The 24903-nt window shown below is 42.5% G+C and overlaps 2 protein-coding genes across 2 annotated transcripts; both read right to left on the bottom strand.

The window, feature by feature from the left end:
* Positions 1–3497: 3497 nt before the first annotated feature.
* LOC143522452 (trace amine-associated receptor 8a-like) lies at positions 3498–4466 on the bottom strand. The gene has a single exon (XM_077016172.1). The coding sequence runs from the start codon at positions 4464–4466 to the stop codon at positions 3498–3500; it is 969 nt and encodes a 322-aa protein (XP_076872287.1).
* A 9951-nt stretch (positions 4467–14417) lies between these two features.
* On the bottom strand, positions 14418–15404 carry LOC143522451 (trace amine-associated receptor 13c-like). The gene has a single exon (XM_077016171.1). The coding sequence runs from the start codon at positions 15402–15404 to the stop codon at positions 14418–14420; it is 987 nt and encodes a 328-aa protein (XP_076872286.1).
* Positions 15405–24903: the final 9499 nt, after the last annotated feature.

Below are 24903 nucleotides of genomic sequence, written 5' to 3'. Positions count from 1 at the left end.
CCTACTACCCCCAACTTTGAATAATGCTACCATCTGCCTCTTGCTAAAAAAGGACAAGGACCCATTGCTTTGCAGTAGTTTCAGAACCATGTCTCTATTAAATGTTGATTACAAGATCCTTGCTAAACTTTTATCTCTTGACTCCAACAGACTTTACCAAATATTATTTCATTAGATCAAGCAGGCTTTATGTTAGGCAGACACTCATTTCACAACACTAGAAGGCTTTTCAATAAACTCAGCACTTCCAGCTCCAGCGTTCCAGAGGTTGTGACAGGGTAGAATTAGACTTCTTTTTTGAGGTAATGGATAGATTTTGTTTAGGCTCTGGCTTCATCTCATGGGTCCAAGTGCTATATTTGTCCCCAGTTGCATCTGAACAAACAAACAATATACTCACCCCCTTTTCAACTCCAACATGGCACAAAACTAGGTTGTCCATTATCCCCCCCTATTGTTTGCCATAGCTATTGAACCGTTAGCGATTTGGTTGAGATCTGAACCAGGATTTCAAGGTATCCTTCGCCACAGCATTGAACACAAACTTTCTTTATACGCAGAACATTTTGCTTTTGTATGTGTCTAATCCATCCACATCACTCCCAGTTGCCTTAGACACTCTAAAGGATCTACCCTTGTAGCTGGATATTACAAACACATTCTAAGGTCAGGGCGGAGAGTAATGCTCGGAGCTCGCATAACGAAGAACAAATTCAACAGACCAAGTTTAATCTCTCCCGTTGTTTCCCCACATATACATATACATACACATATCAAATGAATAACACAATAATTCAAACAAAACCACCAAGACTCAGTGGTGTTAGTCCTCTGTGTGTCCGTTCGACAGGTGTGTGTGTGCGTGCTTAAGAGTGTGAGTGCGTGAGTAAGTCCGTTCAACAGCGGCCTTGGTTAAAGCACCGCGAGGCACAGTTCAATGATTCCAACAAGCACTTGGGAGGTGGATGAGAGAGAGAGAGAGAGAGAGCGGAATTGGATGGGAGGCACGGCGGCCTCACTTGAAATCCGTCAGCTCACCCACGGCAAGGAAGATAAAACTCCAGGGAAATAGTCCGATCGGAGCAACGAGCCGGGTATCCCGCGCCGGATCACCCTCAGAACAAACAGCCCAAAACCCTTGGCGTGCACGCCAGGCAACTCCAATGATTAGCTCCCTAGAATGGAATCCCACACGTTCAAACCATGCCGTCCACCTCCATATCTCCTCTCTTCCATCCTTCATAATTTGTGTCCGTTCCTCACTTCCAATTCGGCGATTTACCCATGACGTCGTGAATGAGGTGATGAGGGCTTAATGGACATGGAAGGGATAAAGCGATGCAATACCTTAATTTTTCGTATTGACCAAAACATCACCCACAAAACCAAAACCAAAATAAAACCCTTAACAGGAGTCGACCTATTGTGTGCTTGTCACAAACTGTCTGGCTACAAACTCAATTTTGGGAAAAGCGAGCTAGTTGCAATAAATGAGTTGGTTGGGGTTCTTCCAGACAGCTTGGCTCCTTTCAAAAGGGCAGACAATTATTTTAAATATTTAGGAATAATTATTACTAGGACCCTGACAGATGCTTTTAATAAAAAATTTTGTTCCCCTGCTTGGTAAGGTTTAGGACGACTTAGCCAAATGGTCCACTTTACCTTTGTCATTGGCAGGCAGAGTGAACCTTATTAAGATTCTTGGTTTTTCTGTTGGTTTTGGTTGGTTTTTCTCTGAAAACTATAAAACAAGTGAGCCATTTTTATGTTTTTGGTTTACCCCATCCTTTCTGAGTCTCTGTATTGCTATTGCTCAATAAATAAATTGTTACAAAAAAGAGAACATGCGATGAGATGTAGTCTAAGTGTATAGATCATAGTTTACATGGGTCTTCATTTACTCATTTTGTCGTTTGTATTTTGTTGGGGTGGATACCTATGGATTTGCATCTTCCTTTTCTCCTGTTTTTGTGAAATGATGGGGAGTTATGGAAGATTGAATTTTGTTTATTTTGTTATTTCTTCTTTTGTAGGGAAGTTAGCTTGGGAAAATTCGATTTTTTGTTTGTAATTTCGGCATAAGCCCATACTAATGATATACTCATTTTGTGGAGTTGTGTTATATGGGGTTGGTGTGTATTTAAAATGTTAGACTAATGTAACAATGTAACAATGAACCATACACTGAATGGGAACCACAGTAAACGTTTCTCATATTGTTCATATTTATTGATTGGTGCAGACTCACAAAACATCTTTGCATCATGTACAGAGCCAGCCCGCTTGCCTTCGAGATTTGTAACTATGTTTGTAGCATCACAGTCTTCATGGAAGTATATTTAAGATGACCACATTTAAGATGACCACTACCTACACTAGAGTTTTCTGTTTACATAATCCTCTTCATATTCTGCAGGTGCTTTAATTGGGATGTGGGTCCTCTCCATGCAGCCAATGACTCTTGGAAATCCTGAAATATTAAAAGATGCAGAGCTATTTACACTTTCCAAGTATCTTCTGTTTAATATTCATGAAAATTTTGTTTTTATTTTAGATTTAATTGTTCCTGGATTGAAGATTAAAAAGCAGTACAGTCCCATGAGAACCCTAGTTGAAGCTGGGAAATAAGATTTGTTTGTTGGATTAGGGAGTCAGGGTAGGTTATTGTATTTTAATATTTTGTTTCATGGAAGGACAGCGATCTGCTTCTTTTGGTTCCAGTTCTTTTGTTTGTTGTGTAGTTCTTATCTGCTCCTGAGCCTCCTGTTCCTGCCTATGCACTCGACAAAATACCAGCTCTTTTATCAGAAAAGTGATTACATTTTGATATGATTAAAACCAAAAGCAACTTAGTAAATATTTATTATCTTTTTTGCTCAAGATATTGTCTTGCAAATTGAAAAATAGTGTAAATCTTTATATTTATATCACACTAAATCATGAGTGAACATATTACAGTTCTAATGGTTATAAAAACCATTATATAATGATAAAAAAGACATATTTGGATAATAGTAACCACTGGGGAGTTGCTCAGACATTTTTCTTCTATGTGTGTAGCCAAATCACCCCTTCTTTTAAAATTGCCTTCTGACATTGTTACAGAACAGCTAAACATGCTTGAATGACTGGGTTCTGTTTCTGGTAACATGACAGAGACCTGCAGAAAATAAGCATTGCTCTGATTGGCAAGAAAGGTAATTAAGCTGTCCTTCTCACTGAGGCATCCAACACTCAACTGCTGATTATAGGCTACTAATATTAAATAAGCACTCAGCATTTAAAATTGAACTATAACTATATTCCCTTACTAATCAACTTACCAATCCACACTGTCCAATTTATTTTTCATTCTTTTGGATATCTAAGAAATTTGGACGGTTTATAATTTGAGTCTGATACAAACTTACACAATGCAAATTGCGAATAAATTAATTTATAAAATAAGTACACAAAACCCTCAAGAACCATGACATCTATAATGTTTGTTTCTGTCATCAAAGAACATTAATAAATGCAGAATCAGTGCTAAATATTTTAAGAGTTAAAATTAGCTCAACACACCTCCTAAACCATGGGTAGAATAATGCATAAATAACTGGGTTCATGGTAGAATTAAGATAAACCATCATCAGAACTTTCTGAAATGATTCTACTTCTATTTTTACAACATTTCCTAATATGCTGTAAACAAAGTATGGCATTAAACAGGCCACAAACACAGACACTAATATGCCAAGCACTTTTGCTGCCTTTCTCTCAGATTTCATTGAATCTGACATGTTTTTTGAGGTCTGAGTCCTAATAGCAATGGCATGTTTCTTGGCAATAAAAAAAATTTGAACATACAAAATAATTATTACAGCAAGTGGAAAAACAAAAGTCAAAAGAAGATCAACTAGAGACCAGACCTCATCCAAAACCAAGAAGCAGTCTCCAGGACACATTACCAGACTTGTGAAGTGTCCATTAAAGTACTGAAGTGCAATATTATAAAGAAGCAATGCAAACCAGTTACACATTACTACAATACACATTGTGCTGAGAGAGACTGTACTATTGTACAGAAATGGCTTAGAGAGAGCAAAATACCGATCAACAGCAATGAGTGCAACATTAAATATTGATGTGGTTGTGAGAAAATAGGATATTAAAATATAAAATAAACAGTAAATTGAACTAAAAATCCAACATGACTCGATCATCCAAATTAATGATACAGGGATCACAAGCCCTCCAACAAAAAAGTCTGACACAGCCAGAGAGAGGATGAGCATGTTTGTCGGTGTATGGAGCTTCTTGAAGTGACACACAGAGATGATGATGAGCAGATTCCCACATACTGTTAGCAGAACAACAGCTGCTGCAGACACATACAATAACACATATACTGCAGTAGATACAGATCTCTCTGTACAGGAAAACCCATGGCAGGCACTGGAATGGTTCATCTCCGTAAGATTCATGAACCCTGCATTAAAATTCTACTTTAAAAAATCCAGATATTGCTCTTCCCTGGTGAGTAGTAACAGTCCATATTCAAAGTAATATGAATTTTGGTTTGAGTAGGTAGCAGTGCGGCTATTTGAATGGTTTCGAATCTGCTCCCTCCCCCCTGTTGGAATGAGAGCTTGTCGTCATGGGTTGGTAACTGGGTAGTATAAGACTACCTTAACACAAACAGATCATATTCTCTTTTGGGACAGACTTATTGGCCACAGAGACTGAGTTAGTTGTAAATTCTTTCATTTAGGTGCAAGTTCAGTTCGCTTGTATCATGATCACCTGATCAGGCACAAGGCGGTTCCTCTGCCGCTAATGGAATCCCATTATCCAACATTGCAGATGCAAGGAGAGCAGATTTTAATGACTATTTTCCCTGTTAAGTGGCTGTGCTGCGTCAAGGGAAATTGCAATAACTGCTGGGTCTGTGGACTGATACTCATCGTAGGGGGGAAGAAGACTACAGCGTTTTATACTGGTCTTAACAATTAAGCTTTGTTTGTTCCAGTTCCCAGCGGTGCTGCTGTTTTGTTTAGGGCTGATTGTTTATGTCGTCTTTTTTGTTATTAATAATAATAATAATAATAATATGTTTATTTTATATAGCGCCTTTCTCAAACCCAAGGTCGCTGTACACAAATGAAAGGGGAAAAATACAGGGCTTAGAAAGAGCGGAAATATTGAGAAAAGAGGAAAGTCTTGAGTTGAGTTTTGAAAGTAGAGAGAGTCAGAGGAGCGAATAGAGGGAGGTAACGAATTCCAGAGGGTGGGGGCAGCAACACTGAATGATCTGCCACCCATAGTAGAGAGTCTGTGTCGTGGGACAGAGAGCAAACCTAGGTTAGAGGACCTGAGCTGACGTGATGAGATATGAAGGTGGAGAAAGTTGGAGAGATAGGAGGGTGCAAGACCATGCAGAGATTTGAATGTTAGGAGTAGGATTTTATAGTGGATGCGTTCAGAGATAGGAAGCCAGTGTAACTGATGGAGGATAGGAGTGATGTGTGCAGATTTCTTTGTGGACATTAGAACTCTGGCTGCAGAATTTTGTATCTGTTGTAGGGGGCGAAGTGATTTAGCAGGTAGACCATAAAGCAGGGAGTTACAGTAATCTAGTCTGGAAGTGATAAATGCATGTACCAGGGTTTCGGCATCTTTTAGTGAAAGTATGGGGCGGAGCCTGGCAATTTTGCGGAGATGGAAAAAAGCAGATTTACGGATAGAGTTTATGTGTGGGATGAAAGTGAGAGAGGAGTCGAATGAAACGCCTAGGTTACACACAACAGAAGACTGGGCAACCTGGATATTATCAACAGATAGACTACAGTTGGAGAGGGCAGAGATGGCTGACTTGGTGCCGATGATCATGAACTCAGTTTTAGTAGGATTTAGTTTGAGGAAGTTATTGTTTAACCAGTGAGTTATCTCCTGGATGCAGGACAGCAGTGTGGTAGGAGGGAAAGAGTCAGAAGGGTGGAGATCCAGATACAGCTGTGTGTCATCCGCATAAAAGTGATAGTTGATGTTGAAGGAGTGAATAATGTTACCAAGAGGAAGTAAGTATGTAATGAATAGTAGGGGACCAAGAACGGAACCCTGTGGTACTCCCTGGGTGACTGGGACAGAAATGGATTTGTGCTTTCCTATACTGACAAACTGAGATCTGTTAGTAAGGTAGGATGAAAACCAAGAGAGCACAGTGCCAGACAGACCAAAACTGGAGAGACGTGAGAGGAGTATTTAGTGATTAACTGTATCAAAAGCAGCAGTTAAATCAAGGAGAAGAATGACAGATGCACGCCCAGAGTCAGAGGACAGGAGCAGGTTATTCAAAACACTGAGAAGAGCAGTCTCAGTGCTGTGTAAGGGACGAAATCCAGACTGGAATGTCTCAAAGAGATTGTTGGTGGTGAGAAAAGCCTGTAACTGTATGGCGACAGCTCTCTCAAGAACTTTAGAAATAAAAGGTAGATTGGAAATCGGTCTGTAGGATTGTACGTCAGAACTATCAAGAGAAGGTTTTTTAATAACAGGAGTAATGGCAGCCGTTTTAAGAGAACAGGGAACATAACCAGTGGAGAGAGAGAGATTAATGATATGTGTTATAGGAGTACTTATGTCCGAGAGACAGAGCTTTAGGAGTGAAGTTGGGGCGGGGTCAAGTTGACTGGATGAGGATTTGGACTTAGAAATTATTTCGGCAGTGTTGCTGACAGAAACCGGAGAGAAATGAGAAAACAGAGTGTTAATAGGACTGGGAGGAGAGAAAGAGAAGTCAGGGGAGGGTGAACTAGGAAAACCTTTGTTTATGGAAGTAATTTTATCTTGGAAATGGTTGAGAAAAGAAGTACAGATTTCAGGAGAGGATGAGACTGTGTGAGTAGGAGGGCAAGAAATTTTGTTGACAATAGAGAAGAGATGTTTAGGGTCATGACTGGAGCCGTGTATAAGGTTGGAGTAGTACAGAGAACGGGCAGATTGTAGTGCAGATTTGTAGGTGAGCATATGTTCAGCAAAGGCCATAGCGTGAACTTGAAGACCTGTTTTTTTATAGAGACGCTCAAGGCGCCTGCCGGTCGATTTCAGTGTGTGTAGTTCAGGGGTGAACCAGGGAGAGGTGTGCGTGGATGGTACAGTCCTCGTCTTAAGTGGAGCGAGTGTATTGAGGATGGCAGAGACGGAATCATTATACAAAGAGACAGCATCCTCAACGTTAGATATGTTACAAATCGAAGGGAATAAAGAAGATTTGAGATGTTTGGAGAAGACGAGAGTATCAACAGCAGAAAGATTATGAAAGGATATTGTCATTTTAGAGGGGGTCTTAGGTATAGGCAGGCAGAGGGCCAGCAGTGATAACTTTGTGGTCAGATATACCCAAGCCAGTACCAGAGATGTTATTAACAGTACATCCAACAGAACAAATTAAATCAAGAATATGGCCCTGATTATGCGTGGGAAAATCTACATGCTGAGTTAAATCAAAACATTTGAGCAGAGATAAAAATTCAGTGGATAAAGATGAAACAGTGTCCATATGGATATTAAAGTCTCCGAGTAGGACCAGAGATGGAGACTTGGAGCTAGCGATGGTAAGAAGTTCACCAAGTTCAGATAAAAAGTCAGCAGTGGACAGTTTAGGTGGGCGATATATCAACAGTAAAATCACAGTGGACAAGCCAGACACCTTTAAAGCCATATATTCCAACGCAAAGACTTCATGTAGTTTAAGCAGAGTTAGTCTCACCTTCTTGTTGAAAATGACAGCTAACCCGCCACCTCTACCTGTTAGTCTAGGCGAATAAAAGTATGTAAATCCAGGAGGAGAAGCTTCATTTAGGAGCATAAAGTCCCCCTGTGTCTGCCAAGTCTCCGTGAGAAACAGCATATCCAGTTGCTTATGTTCAATTAAGTCGTTTAGTAGAGTAGCTTTGTTTGTGAGCGAACGGCAGTTAAATAAAGCTAGATTAAACAGACCAGATGAATCGGAGGATTGGGATGAGATAGTAGCTTGTGGGACAGGGCGCAAAACGCTAGTGTCGACTCCACGGCTGTGTTTATATTTCCTGTAGCCATGGCCATTTGTCCAAACAACTGGGATACAGGCTGATAGCTGGAGCAGCCTAGGTCGAGTTTTACTTGATCGGTGTATGTAGCGCGGTCAGCGATTAAGTCCGACAGAGCGGCAGTAGTTGTATATGTCCGAGTCCAGACGGTAATGCGAGCGGAGAGAGCGCAAATCGTCGGATGTGTATACAATCCTACAATCTTGCCCATCCGTCCCATGGAAAGCTGAGACTACATCCCCAGATCCAATAAGGCAGACGACTAAGAGCAGAAACGCGGCAGGATTCATAGTCTACAGCCGAAACTCAAGTTCCCAACACAGCAGTGAGGTGAGGGAGCCAGCACAGGAGCTGGATTGAAGACAGGGTGACGCGAACACAGCAGATATCAAAGGATTCAAGTCCACCGATTGGAAATAGGCAGTAGTAGTTATTGGGAAGTCCAAATAACCATAGGTTTGAATCAGGAGAAAGTTCTGTCTGTTGGTTGTTCTGTCTGTTAAATAGTTTTACATTTCTTGGTTTGGTGTTTTTTTATTTTATTTTGTATTTTGTATTTCATTAAGTGCATTTGGTTTTTATTTTTATCGATTTTGTTTGCTGTGGTGTAGGTGTGATTTGCTTTCTTTAATTTGTGTGCGCCAAGCTGTTCTGCATAATGTTTTCTTTAGTGTTTTCTCTCTGGAACTATTCCTCCATGGATCACCACCTTATCGTGGTGGAGGGGTTTGCGTGCCTACATGATCCTTGGAGCTAGGTTGTCGAGGGCAATGCTCCTGGTAGGGTCTACCAAGGCAAATTGGTCTTAGGTGATGGGTCAGACAAAGAGGGATCCAAAAACCCCTATGGAATTAGGCAATTACAGGACCTGGATACCCTTACCGAGGCCTCACCCTGGTGCCAGGTCTGGGGGAGGGGCTCCTTGGCGAGTGCCTGGTGTCTCCACCAATGGGGCCAGCCGAGCATAGCCTGAAGGAAATACATAGGTCCACTCTTCCATGGGCCCACCACATGTGGGAGTGGTAGAGCCCTTGCTAGATCAGCCTACAGCCCTTGCTAGATCAGTTTGTAGCCGAGTGTGAGGCGGCCGAGATGAGAATCAGCACCTCTAAAACTGAGACCATGGTATTCAGTCGGACAAGGGTGGAATGCCCACTCTGGGTCGGGAATGAGTCTTTGCCTCAAGTGCAGAAGTTCAAGTATCTCGGGTTCTTGTTCAAGAGTGAGGGAAGTATTGAATGAAAGATTGACAGGTGCTGTGGCTTCAGTTTTGCGGACGCTGTACCGGACTGTTGGTCACGAGCTCTGGGTAGTGACCGAAAGAATGAGATTGCAAATACAAGTGGCCGAAATGAGTTTTCTCTGCAGGGTGTCCGGGCTCTCCCTTATAGATAAGGTATGGAGCACGGTCATCCGGGAGAGGCTCGGAGTAGAGTCGCTGCTCCTCCACGTAGAGAGGAGCCAGTTGAGGTGGTTCGGGCATCTGGTCCAGATGCCACCTGGGCGCCTCCCTAGGGACGCGCTCCAGGCATGTCCAACTTGGAGGAGACCCGGGGGAAGACCAAGGACACACTGGAGAGATTATATATCTCAGCTGTCCCAGAGGAGCTAGAAGATGTGGCTGGGGAGAGGGAAACCTGGGCCTCTTTGCTTAGGCTACTGCCCCCGCGACCCGAACCCAGATAAAGAGGCAATGTATGGATGGATGGATGTAACAGTCTTTAATGATCACAAACCACTCAAATACATCTTCAAGAAATCACTTCTGTCAATGCACATACAGCGAATGCGTCTGCGTCTTCAGTGGTATGACATCTCAGTGAAGTATAGAAAAGGGAAAGACATGGAACTTCCTGACACATTTTTCAGGGCACAGCTTGCAGTGAGTGAGCCGGAGTTGAATGATTTAGAGTATGTTGTAGCGACTACTACTCCTCGCAGCGAATTCCCTAACAGACAGGCACTTGGCCACTCGGGGAGTTTTAGCCCTTTAAGTGACACTGGGGGAGCGGTGCCTGCGCGCGCCAGGGGAGGGGGAGAAAACAGTGCTATTGTTTGAGTTGCGTGGAAAATAAAGTTTCCCCCCTCGGGATTTCTGGATTAAACAGTTTCTGCCTCGGTTCCCGAACTCTCTTCAATGTCACCATAATCAGCTATATCTCTATCAGTGATCAGAAGTATGCTGAACTTCAAGAATGTACAAAAGAAGAATTAGGTCCACTTCAACAGATAATTCAGTACGGATGGCCGGACCACAGATGTGTAGTTCTAGTTCGAGTTCAGCCTTACTGGGACTCCAGAAACAAGCTAGCTTTGTTGGATGGGCTTGTGTACAAAGGGCTACTGTAGTAGTGCCATCATGCAAAATCATATGTTAAATACACTGAAACAGGGAAGTGAAACGAGACACAGGTGGGAACACTGAGGACAGGGGCATGACAGACAGAAGGGAAACTATGGAAATGGAGAAACAAGGTGGGGTTAGGGTGAATGACACAAGACAGGGGCAGAGGGAGGAGCAGTACATGATAACTATGTTGTTACATACAGGCCAGGATCCAGAAACATCAAGGCTGATGGCCTCACCCATCAGTTAAATCCAAGACCCTCCCACCAGCCAGGATCCTACTCCGCCTCCAACCTGTTTTTTGATTGAGGCCTGACACACACCAGACAACTCTAAGACCATCAAACATGCTATGCCTGAGATTTAAGGATATTTTTATAACTTGACCTGGTTCTCTTAAATTATTTTTTGTTTAAAAACGTGGGGAAAATATCATTGTTTTATATATCATTGATTTCTCTTCTGAGCAACCAATTAAACTGTTGATATATGTTACCTAGTGTTGTAGTAACAATGTAAGACCGGTTCTTGTGACTGGCTGCAAGATTTTAAAGAGCTATGATGGCCCATTTTAGCTGACTTTACCCTATGTGAGTATACCGGAAAGCTGGCGAAGTGGCATACACTGATCATAGATGAGAGCACAGACATAACAGTGCACAAAATGCTAGTCCTGTATATTAAATACAGGGAGGAAAATAATGTCAACCATAAATTTTTGGTGGCATCATCCAGCTGACAGCATGCACTGCTCACGATATTGTGCAGGCAATAACACCAAGCATGAACTAGACATGCAGAGAATGGTGATGCTGACCTCTGACGGTGACTCAGTATTTCTAGGAAAGCACAACGGAGTTGCAGCTTTATTAAAGTGGCAAATACCACACCTATGTGGCCCATAAAGAGGACTTGGACATTGATGATGCGGCGAAAGATGTACCTTTGATGCGTGATGTGGAAACTTTTCTCAGAACGGCCTCTAAACGAAGTGAGATGGCTGTCGCGGAGTCACATAGGGCTACGCCCCCTCTCCTAGCTGTCACTCCGGTTTCCCTGCTCCTCGTGTCTGTGTTGTTCCTTGCTCATTGTGTCAGGGTTGGACCCAGGCGCGTTCCTCCGGTCGCCACAAGGAGGAGCCCGCGAGCTAGACCTGGGGCAATCAGACGCAATAGGCTACAGGTGTTTGCAGCCTACTTAGTGCGAGCAACTTCAGCAGACCATTGCTGAAGTTGTTTGTTGTCATTACACTCACAACCCAAGCCATTGTTCTCTCGCTGTTGTTTCTCTCTGCGTTTCATTCGCCTGCTCTCTAGTTTTTCTCCCTGAGTGTTCTCAGTCTTTCTCTCTTTACCTGTCTTCTTCTCTGCTGTTTCTCTTTACCTTTATTTCTATGTTGGTTTGTCTGCTAGTGTTCTGGTTGACAGACCGACAGGTATCCCAGGTAGAAGTTCTAGGTCTTGTACCTAAGCTTCACGTCCCCTCCCTTGTCTCTTATTTACTTTTAGACACGTTGAGCTGTTCTCCGTGTGTTTTTGGTTCTCCTCCGTTTCTTTCGCTGTATCGACGCATTGATTATTATCCGCGTGTGTTTTTCTTTTGTTGTTTACTTACCTGGTTTTGTTGCACGTCGAGATTCCTCTGTAGCGTTGAGCTGTTTTTCCCTTTGGGGTTTTTTGTTTTAGTTGTCCCGCTATCGCGGAGGTTTCAGTTATTCCGTTTTTGGCATTTTCTTTTGAGGTCTCTTGGTTTTGGTTTTCCCGCATCCGCGGAGGTTTCCGTTTGCCCGTTTTGGCATTTATTAGTTGTGGGTTTGCACTTGAGTCCTACACACCTCAAAACCAGCGCGACACCGCCGTGTTCGGGGGTGCCGCATTACATATTGATCCCGCCTTGTTGTCTGTTTCTATGGTTTCCTCCCCATCTGCCACGCCCGTGTCTTCAGTGTCTCCAGCTGTGTCTGGTTTAGTCCTGTGTATTTATATCCCTGTGTTTCCTTAGCCCGTTGTTGGTTGTTTTGTGGATCTAAACATTGAGTGGCTAAACATCTGGAAGAAACACATCTGACCTCAATTAATCAAATCAAATCAGAATTTATATATGTAGCACTTTTTTACAACAGTTGTTGTCACAAAGTAGCTTTACAAGGGCTGTGGAGCTACAGCCATAGCAGGGGAGAATTTGGGGAGGTGAGAGGAGCCAGGGCAGTGGGTTGATCCTTCATCCATAGCTGATTAGGCAGGATGTTGCTGGCAAAGGGTGGATAGCAGGAAAGGCTCATCTCTCCTCGTCTCAGTATTTCTCGGGTAGGAGGGTAGCCATTTTTATATGTGGGACAGAGGAAATTTAAACATTTCTGGGGTGTGGTAGCAACTCCGGCATTAAATTAATACAGTCTAGCTAAAAGGGCAGAACCATAAGGTAACACAGACTTGGGAGCATCCTGAGACACTGGCATCCATCCACTACATTGTCAACTAACTTGAGTGATCACGTGCAGTGACAGGACGACAGCACCAGCGCCCCAGTTTACTATAAAACCCTTCGCCCATGAACCCCTGGATCTGTACCTTTATCTAAGGGGGCACATAAATTACCAAATGCTAAACTAAATAAGTAAGTTTTCAACCTAGACTTAAAGATTCCCAGAGTCTCAGACACATACTGCAAGATTATTCCATAGTTGGGGGGGCTATTGAATAGTTATAAAAAAGGCTCTTCCCCCTGCTGTTACCTTATTAATTGTTGGAACTAACAAGAGGCCAGCACCCTGTGATCTTAGTGGAGGTGGGGGTTCATAATTGGGGATAAGTTCTTGGAGGTAATCAGGAGTAAGACCGTTCATTGCTTTAAAGGTTAATAGAAGAATATTAAAATGAATTTAACTGGGAGCCAATGCAGGGCAGATAAGACTGGGCTGATATGATCAAATTTTCTAGTTCTAGATAGAACTCTGGCTGCGGCATTTTGAACTGCATGAAGTTTATTTAGATTCCTATTTGAGCATCCTGACAGTAATGAGTTACAGTAGTGTAATCTGGAGCTAACACAGGTGTGTACAAATTTTTCTGCATCATGCTGGGATAATGCATGTAACGGAGATGTAGAAAAGCTATCCTAGTGGTATAATATATGTATTTATCAAATGAAGTAAGAGTCAAGTAACACCCTGAAATTTCTGGCTGCTGAACCAGGTGTAATGGGGTAATCCAGCATTTCCCATCTCTTACATCCTCAATTTTCCCTAATCTGGATTTATCATCAGGTTTGGCTGCATCACAGTGAAAGTTGACACCATATTTGCTTAATTACAATGTATCCTTTTTACAGCAAAATTGCAAAACTGGGCTGCAGAAATGTATATGTGCACTGGAAATAACTTCAAAAGGTACATTTATAATAATAATTGGCAGTAGAATGAACTTCTATAGAGATATCTCTGCCAGCTCATGCTGCTCTCTGCTGGAGCAGTTAAGTGGATCAAAGCGTACCTGCACCTACAATCTGCTGTGTTTATAGATGTTTCTCTGTGTCTCCAGCTGCCATCTAGTCAGGAAGGCACACATCCACACACCCACATTCACCACTAGGCCTCCTAGAACACTCCCCGATAAACAATCACTCGCTTTTTGTCTGGTCATGCCAAAGTTATTTGACAATTGATAAAGCAATTTCTTCCACCAAAGCATATTCATCATTGTACAAACAGATCTCCTACACCATGAGCATAACAAGACTTAATCAGTAGACACATTGCTGACTTAACATAAACCAATATCAGAACTTACAGTAATTCTCCAGATTCTACAACATTAGCTAATACAGCATAACTGCGTATGAATGACCTAATCAACAGCCATAGGTGACCCTCACCATATAATGCAAATGTTATGTTAATATCTACAATCTGGATCTGTTCCAGTGGGTGACTGAAATTGGTATAAGTGCAGATATAAGTGCCTTCAAAATGTATGTGAAAATTGCAAAGAGCATTTCAGTCATCAATGAGTATTTATCAATGTAGTGTCAGTGGAGAATATGTGAAGTGTTAAAATTAATTTAACAGATTTTCTAAACCATGGATAAAACAAAGCATAAATCAGTGGATTAATTGCAGAATTAAGAAACGTCAGCATCATAAATATCTGTAGTGTTTCTCCTTGAATTTCTATTACACTACCCAATACAGTATAAAAAAAGTATGGCAATAAACAGGCCACAAACACGGTTACTAAAATGCCAAGCACTTTTGCTGCTTTTCTCTCAGATTTCATTGAGTATGTTTTCTTTGAGGTCTGACTCCTAGTGTGACTATTAAGCTCTCTAATAGCTGTGGCATGTTTTTTGGCAATAAAAAAAACTTGAACATACAATATAATAATGATAGCAAGTGGAAAAACAAAATTCAGCAGAAGATCAACCATAGACCAGACATCATTCAGCACAAAAAAGCATTCTCTGGAACATTCTGGTCCACCTAATGATTTTAAGTTAAAGTACTGTAGTGTTATATTATATGACAATGACACACACCAGTCACATAGAACCACAATGCACATTGTGCTCACTGAAACTGTTTTGGTGTACAGAAAAGGGTTACAGAGAGCAAAATATCGATCCACAGCAATGAGAGCAACATTATATATAGATACACTTGTGAGAAAATATGCAGTTAACAAATACCATGCACAGAAAACTCTCCTGAAAATCCAACATGATTCAATCATTTGAAGTAATGTCGGTGGCATCACCAAAGCCCCGATGAGAAAATCCGACACAGCCATGGACAACATGAGCATGTTAGTTGGTGTGTGAAGCTGCTTGAAGTGACACACAGAGATGATGATGAGCAGGTTCCCACACACTGTCACCAAAACAATACATATTAAAGATATATACAATAACACATATACTGCAGTAGATAGAGATCTCTCTGGACAGATATAATAGAAACAGTCGTCAGTTTGGTTTACTGCAGTAAAATTCATGGATTAAAATGTTAAATAACTTATCAGAATGACCCTACAGGCTACAGGAAGTCAAGCTTCAAAAATTAGTTGTAGGCTGAGGAAACAACACCTCTGATATTTATATGGTTTTGTCACCATATGCTCACACCCGTTAGCATGATGTAATGCTTAGGTAGCAAAAGAAAAGCTGACTGCAGTCAGTTTTTCTTGTCATATTGCCTTTGCTTATATTTTGTAATAATGTTTTGGTGTATGTTCCACGTATTCGTTTTTGTATGCTCATGTGTGTCATAAAAGTACCATGACCTAGGAACCCCCATTCCCTTTATACCCTCAGAATAATTAATGATACATCTCTATCTTGATTTACAAAGGTATATGATACCTAGACTGCTTTACCCAAAATACCAAGAATGGCATATAGGTGGCAATGATATACCATATATGGGTTTAACTTTGTTAGGTTTCATTTAACTGAATCGATTACCATCATAAGATGATTTTAGTATGGATTTGCCTCGTTATGCTCTTTACAATTATTTATTAAATTTATTTTAGTTATTATTTCAGGCATTACTGTGGGTCAATGTTTTAATGTTAGATCTCCTGGTTCAAGTTTCTTTGGATCTTCTTTTGAGTCTTAGGGTCATCGTCAAAATGTTAGGAAGGTGTTCATACTGTTCGTTTGATAATGGTATTTCTTGTACTACTGTGGTGTACCATGAATGAAACATGCATGATTTTGTTTCATTCATGGTTATTTCCCTATGTATGAGTTCCCTACGTATTGATCTTAAGTTGGTTGGTTTATTGTTTGTCGTGGTTTGTCATTCATATGTTATGTGTAGATCATCAAATTACGCTGGTGTGATCGTTTCGCTCCTCTGTGTTCTAGTCCTTTACTCCGTATTCCTATCCACCCTCGTGTGACTCCTGGTTGTGTTTTTGTGTTTCAATGCATATGGTCTTTCATTTTCTTTATTGCATAGTGGTGTATTGTTTATTCTAATGAGCTTGTTTCATTGTTGTCTTTACTATCTCCATTTTAAGTTTATTGTGTTTTCGTTGCGTATTCCAGTTTCTCTGTATCATGCCTTGTTGTTCGCACACTCTTCAATTGTCCTCTGCTAAATTAGATAAACAAGTTAGGAATAAAACCCACCCACTCTCCCAAGTGTGTCCACCCCACACACCCCTAGAGCCTCCCGCATTACAACCACCAATCTTCACCACCAAGTAAGTAATCTTGTGAGCTATGAGAGCTGATTGTTAGCCTGTGGTGGGGTTGACACCAGTATTTGTTGATTTTTTTTGATTGGTCCAAACCATTTTCTTGGTGAAGATAAGAGTGAGAAATTCTTGGCCTGGTTTGGTATTCATCTATGTCCATGCATGTGTCCTTCCCTGGCCCACTGTCTGCCTGTGACTGTTGTAGTAGATACACTGATTATTTATGAATTATGAAATGGGGCACCATCCTGATTGCTCAGGAACCGATATTTTGATAACAGGAACAGGTGGATTATTGTTGAATCAGTCTCATTACCAAAGGCAGGGGCGGCCTCTGACAAATATATCAGGGGGGCCAATTGTTGTGATGACATCCAAGGTGACCATTTCAGTGGGTAAATAAAAAACAGTGACTTAACCAATGAAAATATAATGATAAATATATATTTCTTTTTACATTATAGACTGTACAGTATTTGTGTACCAATATCTTGTAAATATCATATTGGTTAAAGCTCTACAATGACTGAACAATTAACTGAGATTGTCATCTCTCAATTTGCCCTCACAAACAACTTTAAACATGGAGAGAGGCCAGATTTACCATTAATTAAATAAAGTGAATCTTTCCCACTCACAATAATTTCTGTATTCCTCAGACAGCATTTTAGTTTAGGTATTAGAATATAAATGGGCAACAGCATTAAGGATGGAACAGAATGCAGGGAGAGCAGAACAGGGTGCGAGCTACTTCACAGCCTGCTAGCCATGTTTTCTCTTCATACCAGTTTAGCGAAAATCCTTGGTTATATTCTTTTCCTCCCTTTGTGGACACTTCACTTGTTTGATGTTTAAATTTGGTCTCGGTGGCCCTAAGTCCTTAGTTGCTAGTTTATCTTGATTATTACGACGACAGAATGGCACTTCTCTTAATGAAACGATTGAGTTGTTTTGAGTTGAAGGAACGCTGGCCGTGTTGAGCAGATTATTTTCCCTATGTTACGTCTGACGTAAGCACGTAAGGGCAAGCCCTCCCGGAACCCATAGACATTGCATTACAGCGCCTACACTTTAGAAAAAAAACATTTAACATGAGAGTCTACGAGAGCAGTCGGGGCAATTTTCGTTAGACTCAAATCGCCCCAAAAGAGGCGGTACTACAGGGAATGCACCTCAACGCTGATTGGACAATGGCATTCAGAGGCAAGAGACGCTGTCCAGAACAGACATAGCTAAGTAAATACCGTGATAGAATGTGAGTGTCACGTATGGCTACGCCCCCTCTCCCCGCTGTCACTCCAACGTCTCTGTTCCTCGTGGTTTTGTTATTCCCTGCCTGTTTATCCCGCCCAGCTCGTTGTCTCTGATTCCTCGTTGTTACCACGCCCCTGTCGTCATTGTTTGCACCTGATCCTTGTTTGGTGTTCTGTGTATATATAATTCCTGAGTGTCCCTTGTCCCTTGTCGGTTGTTTTGGATGTTTGGATGTTCTGGTATTTTGATTGTTTGGATGTTCTCTGTTTCGTGTTGCCCTGCCTTGGTTCGTGTACTCTCTGTTCGTAATGCCCTTGTATCTGTCTAACCTTGATGGCTCTCCCGTTGCGACCCCTGCCTGTTACTACGACGACGATTATGGTATGTTCTGCAATAAATCTCGCTCTTCTCAGCGTTTGTGTCCGCGTTCTGCTCCGTGTTCTGCTCCGCGCAGATCGTTACATAACAACCGACCTTACGAGGACACAGCGAGAGAGCGAGACTCTGGTAAGTTCAATCGCTGTAATGAAATGTTGGCTGGTTTAATTCGGTTCGACTCTCCGGTATTACAGCGTGAACGAACCAGAGACAGGAATTCCCCTTGTGCTGTGGGTACAGGGGAGTCTCGTCGCTGTAAAAACAAGGCAAAATCACTTTCGGTTTCTAGCTTTAGCGACGAGCTCCCTGATAAGCGCTACGTGTCTGCCCGACTTGACACACGCTACAGGGAGGAGCAACCTGTAGCACGAGATTCGGGCAGACGGAATGAATGTGCAGACGAGCGTTGGCTTGGCTCTTGGTTGGCTTTCAAAAGCCATTGTGAGCTCCCGATACCTCCGACGAGGCGGAGTCACAATGAAAGCCACCGAGAAGCAGTTGTGTCTGTATGTTCTTCCAGGCGCAGACCAGACCGGGGAAGGAGGAAGACCACGCCCCCGGTTCAGAGCCCCGCTGCTACAACGCATGAGGTCGTAGCTTACCCTGAGGAACTCCTCCCTCCTCTGATCCTGCCAGCTTCCCCCCTTAAGACGCCAAAGAATTTTTTGGGGGGGAGTAGTGGACACTCACGGCAAGAGTGGCCGACTCCGCCCCCCGGTGACGTCGATATGGCGGTCACGCCCCCCGGTGACGTCAGTATGGCGGTCACGCCCCCCGGTGACGTCAGTATGGCGGTTCCGCCCCCCGAGGACGTCAGCCCGGTTGTTCCGCCCCCCCCCCGAGGACGTCTCGTCCACGCTGGTTCCTGTCCCCGCGACCCGGAGGAAGTTGTCCACGCCGGTTCCTGTCCCCGCGACCCAGGAGGGGTCGTCCACACCGGTTCCTGTCCCCGCGACCCAGGAGGGGTCGTCCACGCCGGTTCCTGTTCCCGCTGCCCGCCTGCCGGCTCCTGTTCCCGCTGCCCGCCTGCCGGCTCCTGTTCCCGCTGCCTGCCTGCCAGCCAGGCCTGCCCCCCAAGAGACTGTGCTGCCCACGTGTGGGCTTGGACTGAATGTGTTCCCTGCTTTGCCCTGTGATCCTGTCTTGTTTCCCATGTTCCCCTTGCTCCCGTGTCCTGTGCCTGGTTTTGTGTTGGTTCCTGTTCCTGTGTGTGTGCCTGTTCGAGTCCATGTTCCTGTGTCTGTGTCCGGTGGTGTCATCTCTGTCCCGGTCCTCATGTCTGTTCCCCAAGTTGTGACCCACTTTGTTCCTGTCCCAGTCTGAGTTGTCCAAGCCAAGTTTGCCTTCGTGTGTGCCTCTGCCCTGTCCCCTGGCCCCACTCCCGAGTCTGTTCCTGGTCCTGTCCCGTCCTGTCCTGCTCCTGTACCTCACCCTGGCCCTGTCCGGTCTCCTTATGTTCCCCATCATGCCGTGTCCCAGTCCAGCTCCTGGCCAGTCTCTGCTTCCCCTGTCTCTGCCATGTCCCGGTCTCCTTGTCCTGTCTTGTCTCATCCTGTCCCTCTGGTCGGTCCGGTAATGTCCTGTCCCGTGTCCCCTGTCCCTCGCCTTGCCCCGTGGTTCCCCGTCCTGTCCGAGTCTGGTTCCTGTCCTGTCTGCCCTTGCGTGCCCCAGAGTGGCACGCTTTGAGGGGGGGTACTGTCACGTATGGCTACGCCCCCTCTCCCCGCTGTCACTCCAACGTCTCTGTTCCTCGTGGTTTTGTTATTCCCTGCCTGTTTATCCCGCCCAGCTCGTTGTCTCTGATTCCTCGTTGTTACCACGCCCCTGTCGTCATTGTTTGCACCTGATCCTTGTTTGGTGTTCTGTGTATATATAATTCCTGAGTGTCCCTTGTCCCTTGTTGGTTGTTTTGGATGCTTGGATGTTCTGGTATTTTGATTGTTTGGATGTTCTCTGTTTCGTGTTGCCCTGCCTTGGTTCGTGTACTCTCTGTTCGTAATGCCCTTGTATCTGTCTAACCTTGATGGCTCTCCCGTTGCGACCCCTGCCTGTTACTACGACGACGATTATGGTATGTCCTGCAATAAATCTCGCTCTTCTCAGCGTTTGTGTCCGCCTCCGTGTTCTGCTCCGCGCAGATCGTTACAGTGAGAGAAAAAAAAACTTCCTTTTCATCCTTTCGTGGTGCGTCGCCCAATGGCCCTAATGAACAAACCGCCCCTGACCAAAGGGGTTAAGTTCTGAATCCATGCAGTAACCTAAAACCATAATGTGACCACAATATGTATTTACCACCATGATCAGATTAATGAATAAATGTCCAAATTTATTGAATGGTTAATATCACAGTTGATGCTTTATAAGGAATAACATGTGGACTGATTTGGCTCAAGAATGGAACTAAACATATATGTAAATCTACTAATCTAAACAAAGGATGTAAAATAATAAACAATAAAAGATGGAAAATAAAACAACAATAGAGAATAATAAACTATTGACGATCATTTGATTATGAATGGATTACATAGCTAACATAACACGTCTCTAACTAATGTAGGACCCAGGGAGGGAATCAAAGCCTCAGAAAGAAGTTAGAAAGAGAGCAAGAATTCTGACAGAGGCTAATGAACAGCCCCGATTATATTAAAACCAGACATTAGGGAGAGATAGAAGTATTTGGAGGCCAACGATTAAACTGGCAACCCCAAAGCAGCGTATGAATGACGCGCGTCTTACTTGTGTGCAGGGAGGACACGTCCGTGGGCGGTCCCTGTAGGTTGTGAAGGCGGATTTATTGATGCACCATATGGAGCGTGGTTTCTGGCCTGTCTAGGGGCGCATACACTATCCGTGCTCAAAGCCGGCCTCTCTGAGACTGCCCAGTGGTGAAGACTTAGCAGAGACGTCACAGTAGCAGCTGCGGGGCACAGTCAAATTCTTGTTGCGTTGGTTACTTTGCCGAGGATTATTCAAAGATAAACTAAAATAATCAATGCCTGTTGGCCAAACAGAATTAACTTTAATTTAACTAAGAAAATAAAATAAAATTGACTAAAAGGACTAAATAAATGAAAGCATGTTTCGTCGACGACACATAAACTAGGTTAAATACTCAGGTTCGAACTTGGCTGCGGTCTCTTGACATCACTCCAACTAACTCGGTTGGATGAGATATCTTGGCATGACTCCTACAACTCAAAGTTACTTTCACAAAGGGCATGATTGTAGTACACACATAGGTCACTACACTGTTGACCACTGGATCTGGGTTACTGAATATTCATTACCTCTGTCTGGAAAGGAAGTTCTTTGAGGAGGAGAGAGAGAGAAGGAGAGAGAGAGAGAGAGAGAGCATAGTAACAACTGCCCTTCCCCCCAGGTCCAGTTAACGGGTGATGAAAAGCAGACTAGGCATAGAACCGCAGCACAATTCAAAGTGAGGATCCCTTATTCCTAAAATTATTTACTTGTATTATTCTGCCTAATTAAGTATGTTTGGTTCTATCATTGTAAACATTGAGCCATTTTGAATTCCCACTTTTAGACAATAAATGACACATAATGCACAGACAGGCATGAATCTGAGGTCATATAAGCATACATGGATAAGCTTACATTTGAACTAATTGCACACATACTAATACATAGATATGCATACACCTAATATAGCACATTACACGTTGATACTTGGTTATATATAAATCAAAAATAATACTACGCCAGAACACAAGGGTGCCTATATGTCTAAAATAGCGCTGCACAGGAATATAGAGCTATGCATGTCTCTATGACTCTAACACACAAAATTAATAAACATACATGTCTAAAATAGCAGAGCACACCGGAATATATATATATATATATATATATATATATATATATATATATATATATATATATATATATATATATATATATATATATATGCATTCATGCATTCATAATACAATTCTAGAATACAGGGACATGTATATCTAAACTACTGAAACACACAGGAATACATAGATATGCATCAATGTGGGGTGATTACACAATAAAAGGTATTATGAAGGAATCAATTAATACTAAATACATGAGAGATCCTAAGTTGTGCATTTACATCAACAACAGATCACATAATGTTCAAGTCTCATAGGCACATGTTTCAGCTTGTGCATTGATACTTTGTCCAGGGTCCTTAATGGCTGGTAAAATGAATACTGGTTTTAAGGATAATTACCCTTCCCTTGGTTGGAAGGCTGTCGAGTTTGGCGTCTTTAGACTGATTGCGCAGAGTTCCTTCCTGTAGGCTAGATTTTGATTCAGTGTACATCTTGAATTTAAAATTATAAAGACCTCTGAAATATTTGGATCCTTACGTATGAGTTTTAACAAAGAACTTCCAAAAGATGGTAAATTGGGGTGAAGCCTTGGGGAATCAGATAAGGTTGGAACTTAAGAGTTTGTGAGTGTAGGGCCTTCCTGAGTTTGTGAACTTTGTGTCCTTCAGAGGAAGGGTGAACATGACCAGAACTCTTTTATGGCCTTTCCCACTCACTCAGGAGATCAGATGAGGTCAGTCTCTCACACTCTGCGAAGGAGGGGTCTCTGTGTGTGATGGTGAAGTGGCCTTGGCCATCTCCACTACACTGTCACTGTCACGTCAGGCTCCATCAGTCATGTTCTCATGTTCAGTTTAGCCCCTCCTCTGTCTGTTTGTTTTGGTATTCCATGGGCTCATGTTTTGGTTTTCCCATGTGTTTTGTAGCCATGCCCAAGCAATTTGTAACTCTGCTCCCTCGTCATTGTCTCCAGCATGCCTTGATCAGGTCCTTGTTTAATCTTGTATTTAAGCCGTGTTTTGTCATCAGAGTTTCTGGTCATTATTTGTCGTGAATACCCTGGTTTCCTTGTTCCCTGGTTCCTATCTTACCAAGTTTCTGTTGCTTTATTTTTTTCATTGTTTCTGGTCTGTCTCCCCTGATTTTAGTTAGTTTCTTATTCTGTTGTGATTCCTGGTTTTTCTTTTATTGATAATGTCTGTCAATCTCAGTTGTTGTTCTTTGTCTGGTTGCTCACCTGTTATGGCTCCAGACCATTTTATGAACTCTGATTAGGGATTTACCTGTAATAAATCCCGATCCTCTCAGCGCTTGTGTCCACCTCAATCAATTAATCAATCAAAATTTATTTATCTAGCACTTTTTACAACAGTTGTTGTCACAAAGCAGCTTTACAAGTGTTAGAGCCTAAGCCCCCAGTGAGCAGGCTTGGGTGACAGTGGCAAGGAAAAACACATGAGGAAGAAACCTTGAGAGGAACCAAGACTCAGCGGGGTTGGTGGAACCTATCCTGTTCTTGGTCGATGCCAATAAGAATGTAATTCTTATTCTTAAAAGGACATTTTAAATGGCGAGACAAGTTGCACATATAACCCACATGGTGTAAACACGGTGTGTTCAGTTGCGTGTAGATGGCTGACAATCAGTATGCAGGAAGTTATACTAGTTCTAAAATAAAATTTAGTGTGTAAATGTAGTGTGATGTGCTTGTGTTTAAAAAATGTATATTATTAGTAATTTTTATGCAGAAAAATAGATTTGTACCAGTGACAGGACCACTAGAGGGCGCATCTGCACAAAGAGGGTAACCCGGGACACAGACACAGTCTCAATATATCTAATCTTAGCATCAGCATCATGCTTCAGTTATTTTACCATTACAGTCTTCTGGTATTACAATACAGTGAGTCCCTGCTTAACGACAGGTCTGGTTAACTACGAACCGGAGTTATGAGTTTTTTTTTTTGCACGGTGCGCAGAGGAGCAGTGGTAGCACAGTGGAGTGTTGTGTACGATAAGCTGAGGCAGTGCAGCCTCCACCGCAGCCCATCTCGGCAACACGATCGCTCTTTCTCATGCTGTACGCACGCACGAGAACATTGTTAGTTTTTTTCTATACTGTATTTACGATCAAAGCATATCTAAATCTAGGGTCACGCTTAACAACGAAAACTGCTTTACGAGGGACTTTTCACTCTCTAACCCCATCGTTAAGCGGGGACTAACTGTAATATATTAGTCATATCCACTAAGCTATTCTGTGTCCCAAACACCACTGATTCCCAAACACCACTATGTTGCTCTGAATCACCCTGATCTGGTTCAATCTAATTGACTGAGTACTGCTTCTGGGCGCTGCTTTCCAAAATCATTGTAGTGTTAAGATCAGCAAACAAATTAAGTTACATTTATATAGCACCTTTCAAGGAACCCAAGCATACTTTACAATTACCTCACACATCTTACATCCAGTCACACACAGGTGAGAAGTGGCAGTACACAACTTACTCTCAACCAGAAAACATAGCCTCCATGAGCACTGAATCAGGTGCAGGGTAGTGATGGCAACACCCGGTTCAGAACACCATCCAATACTTGTAATGTAGACACAATGTCAACAACACAAATATACAAACCAGGACAATTTATTAGGATAGCCAAGATGTCTACCCAGAAACTCAGCTTGATAACGTTTTTTAAATATTGAGCTCAGATGCCCTTCTTATACATACCTAATGTAATAGAAAGACATAAGTGACCTACTGATTTAAATTACAGTTCACTTGCTCAAAAACTTCAAGTATTGAGACAAATCCATAAGGAATTTCATA

Source organism: Brachyhypopomus gauderio, chromosome 9, assembly GCF_052324685.1.
Source record: "Brachyhypopomus gauderio isolate BG-103 chromosome 9, BGAUD_0.2, whole genome shotgun sequence".
In the NCBI taxonomy this organism is placed as follows: Eukaryota; Metazoa; Chordata; class Actinopteri; order Gymnotiformes; family Hypopomidae; genus Brachyhypopomus; species Brachyhypopomus gauderio.
Note: the sequence above shows the minus strand (reverse complement) of the source record. Positions and strands in the feature narration are given on the sequence as shown.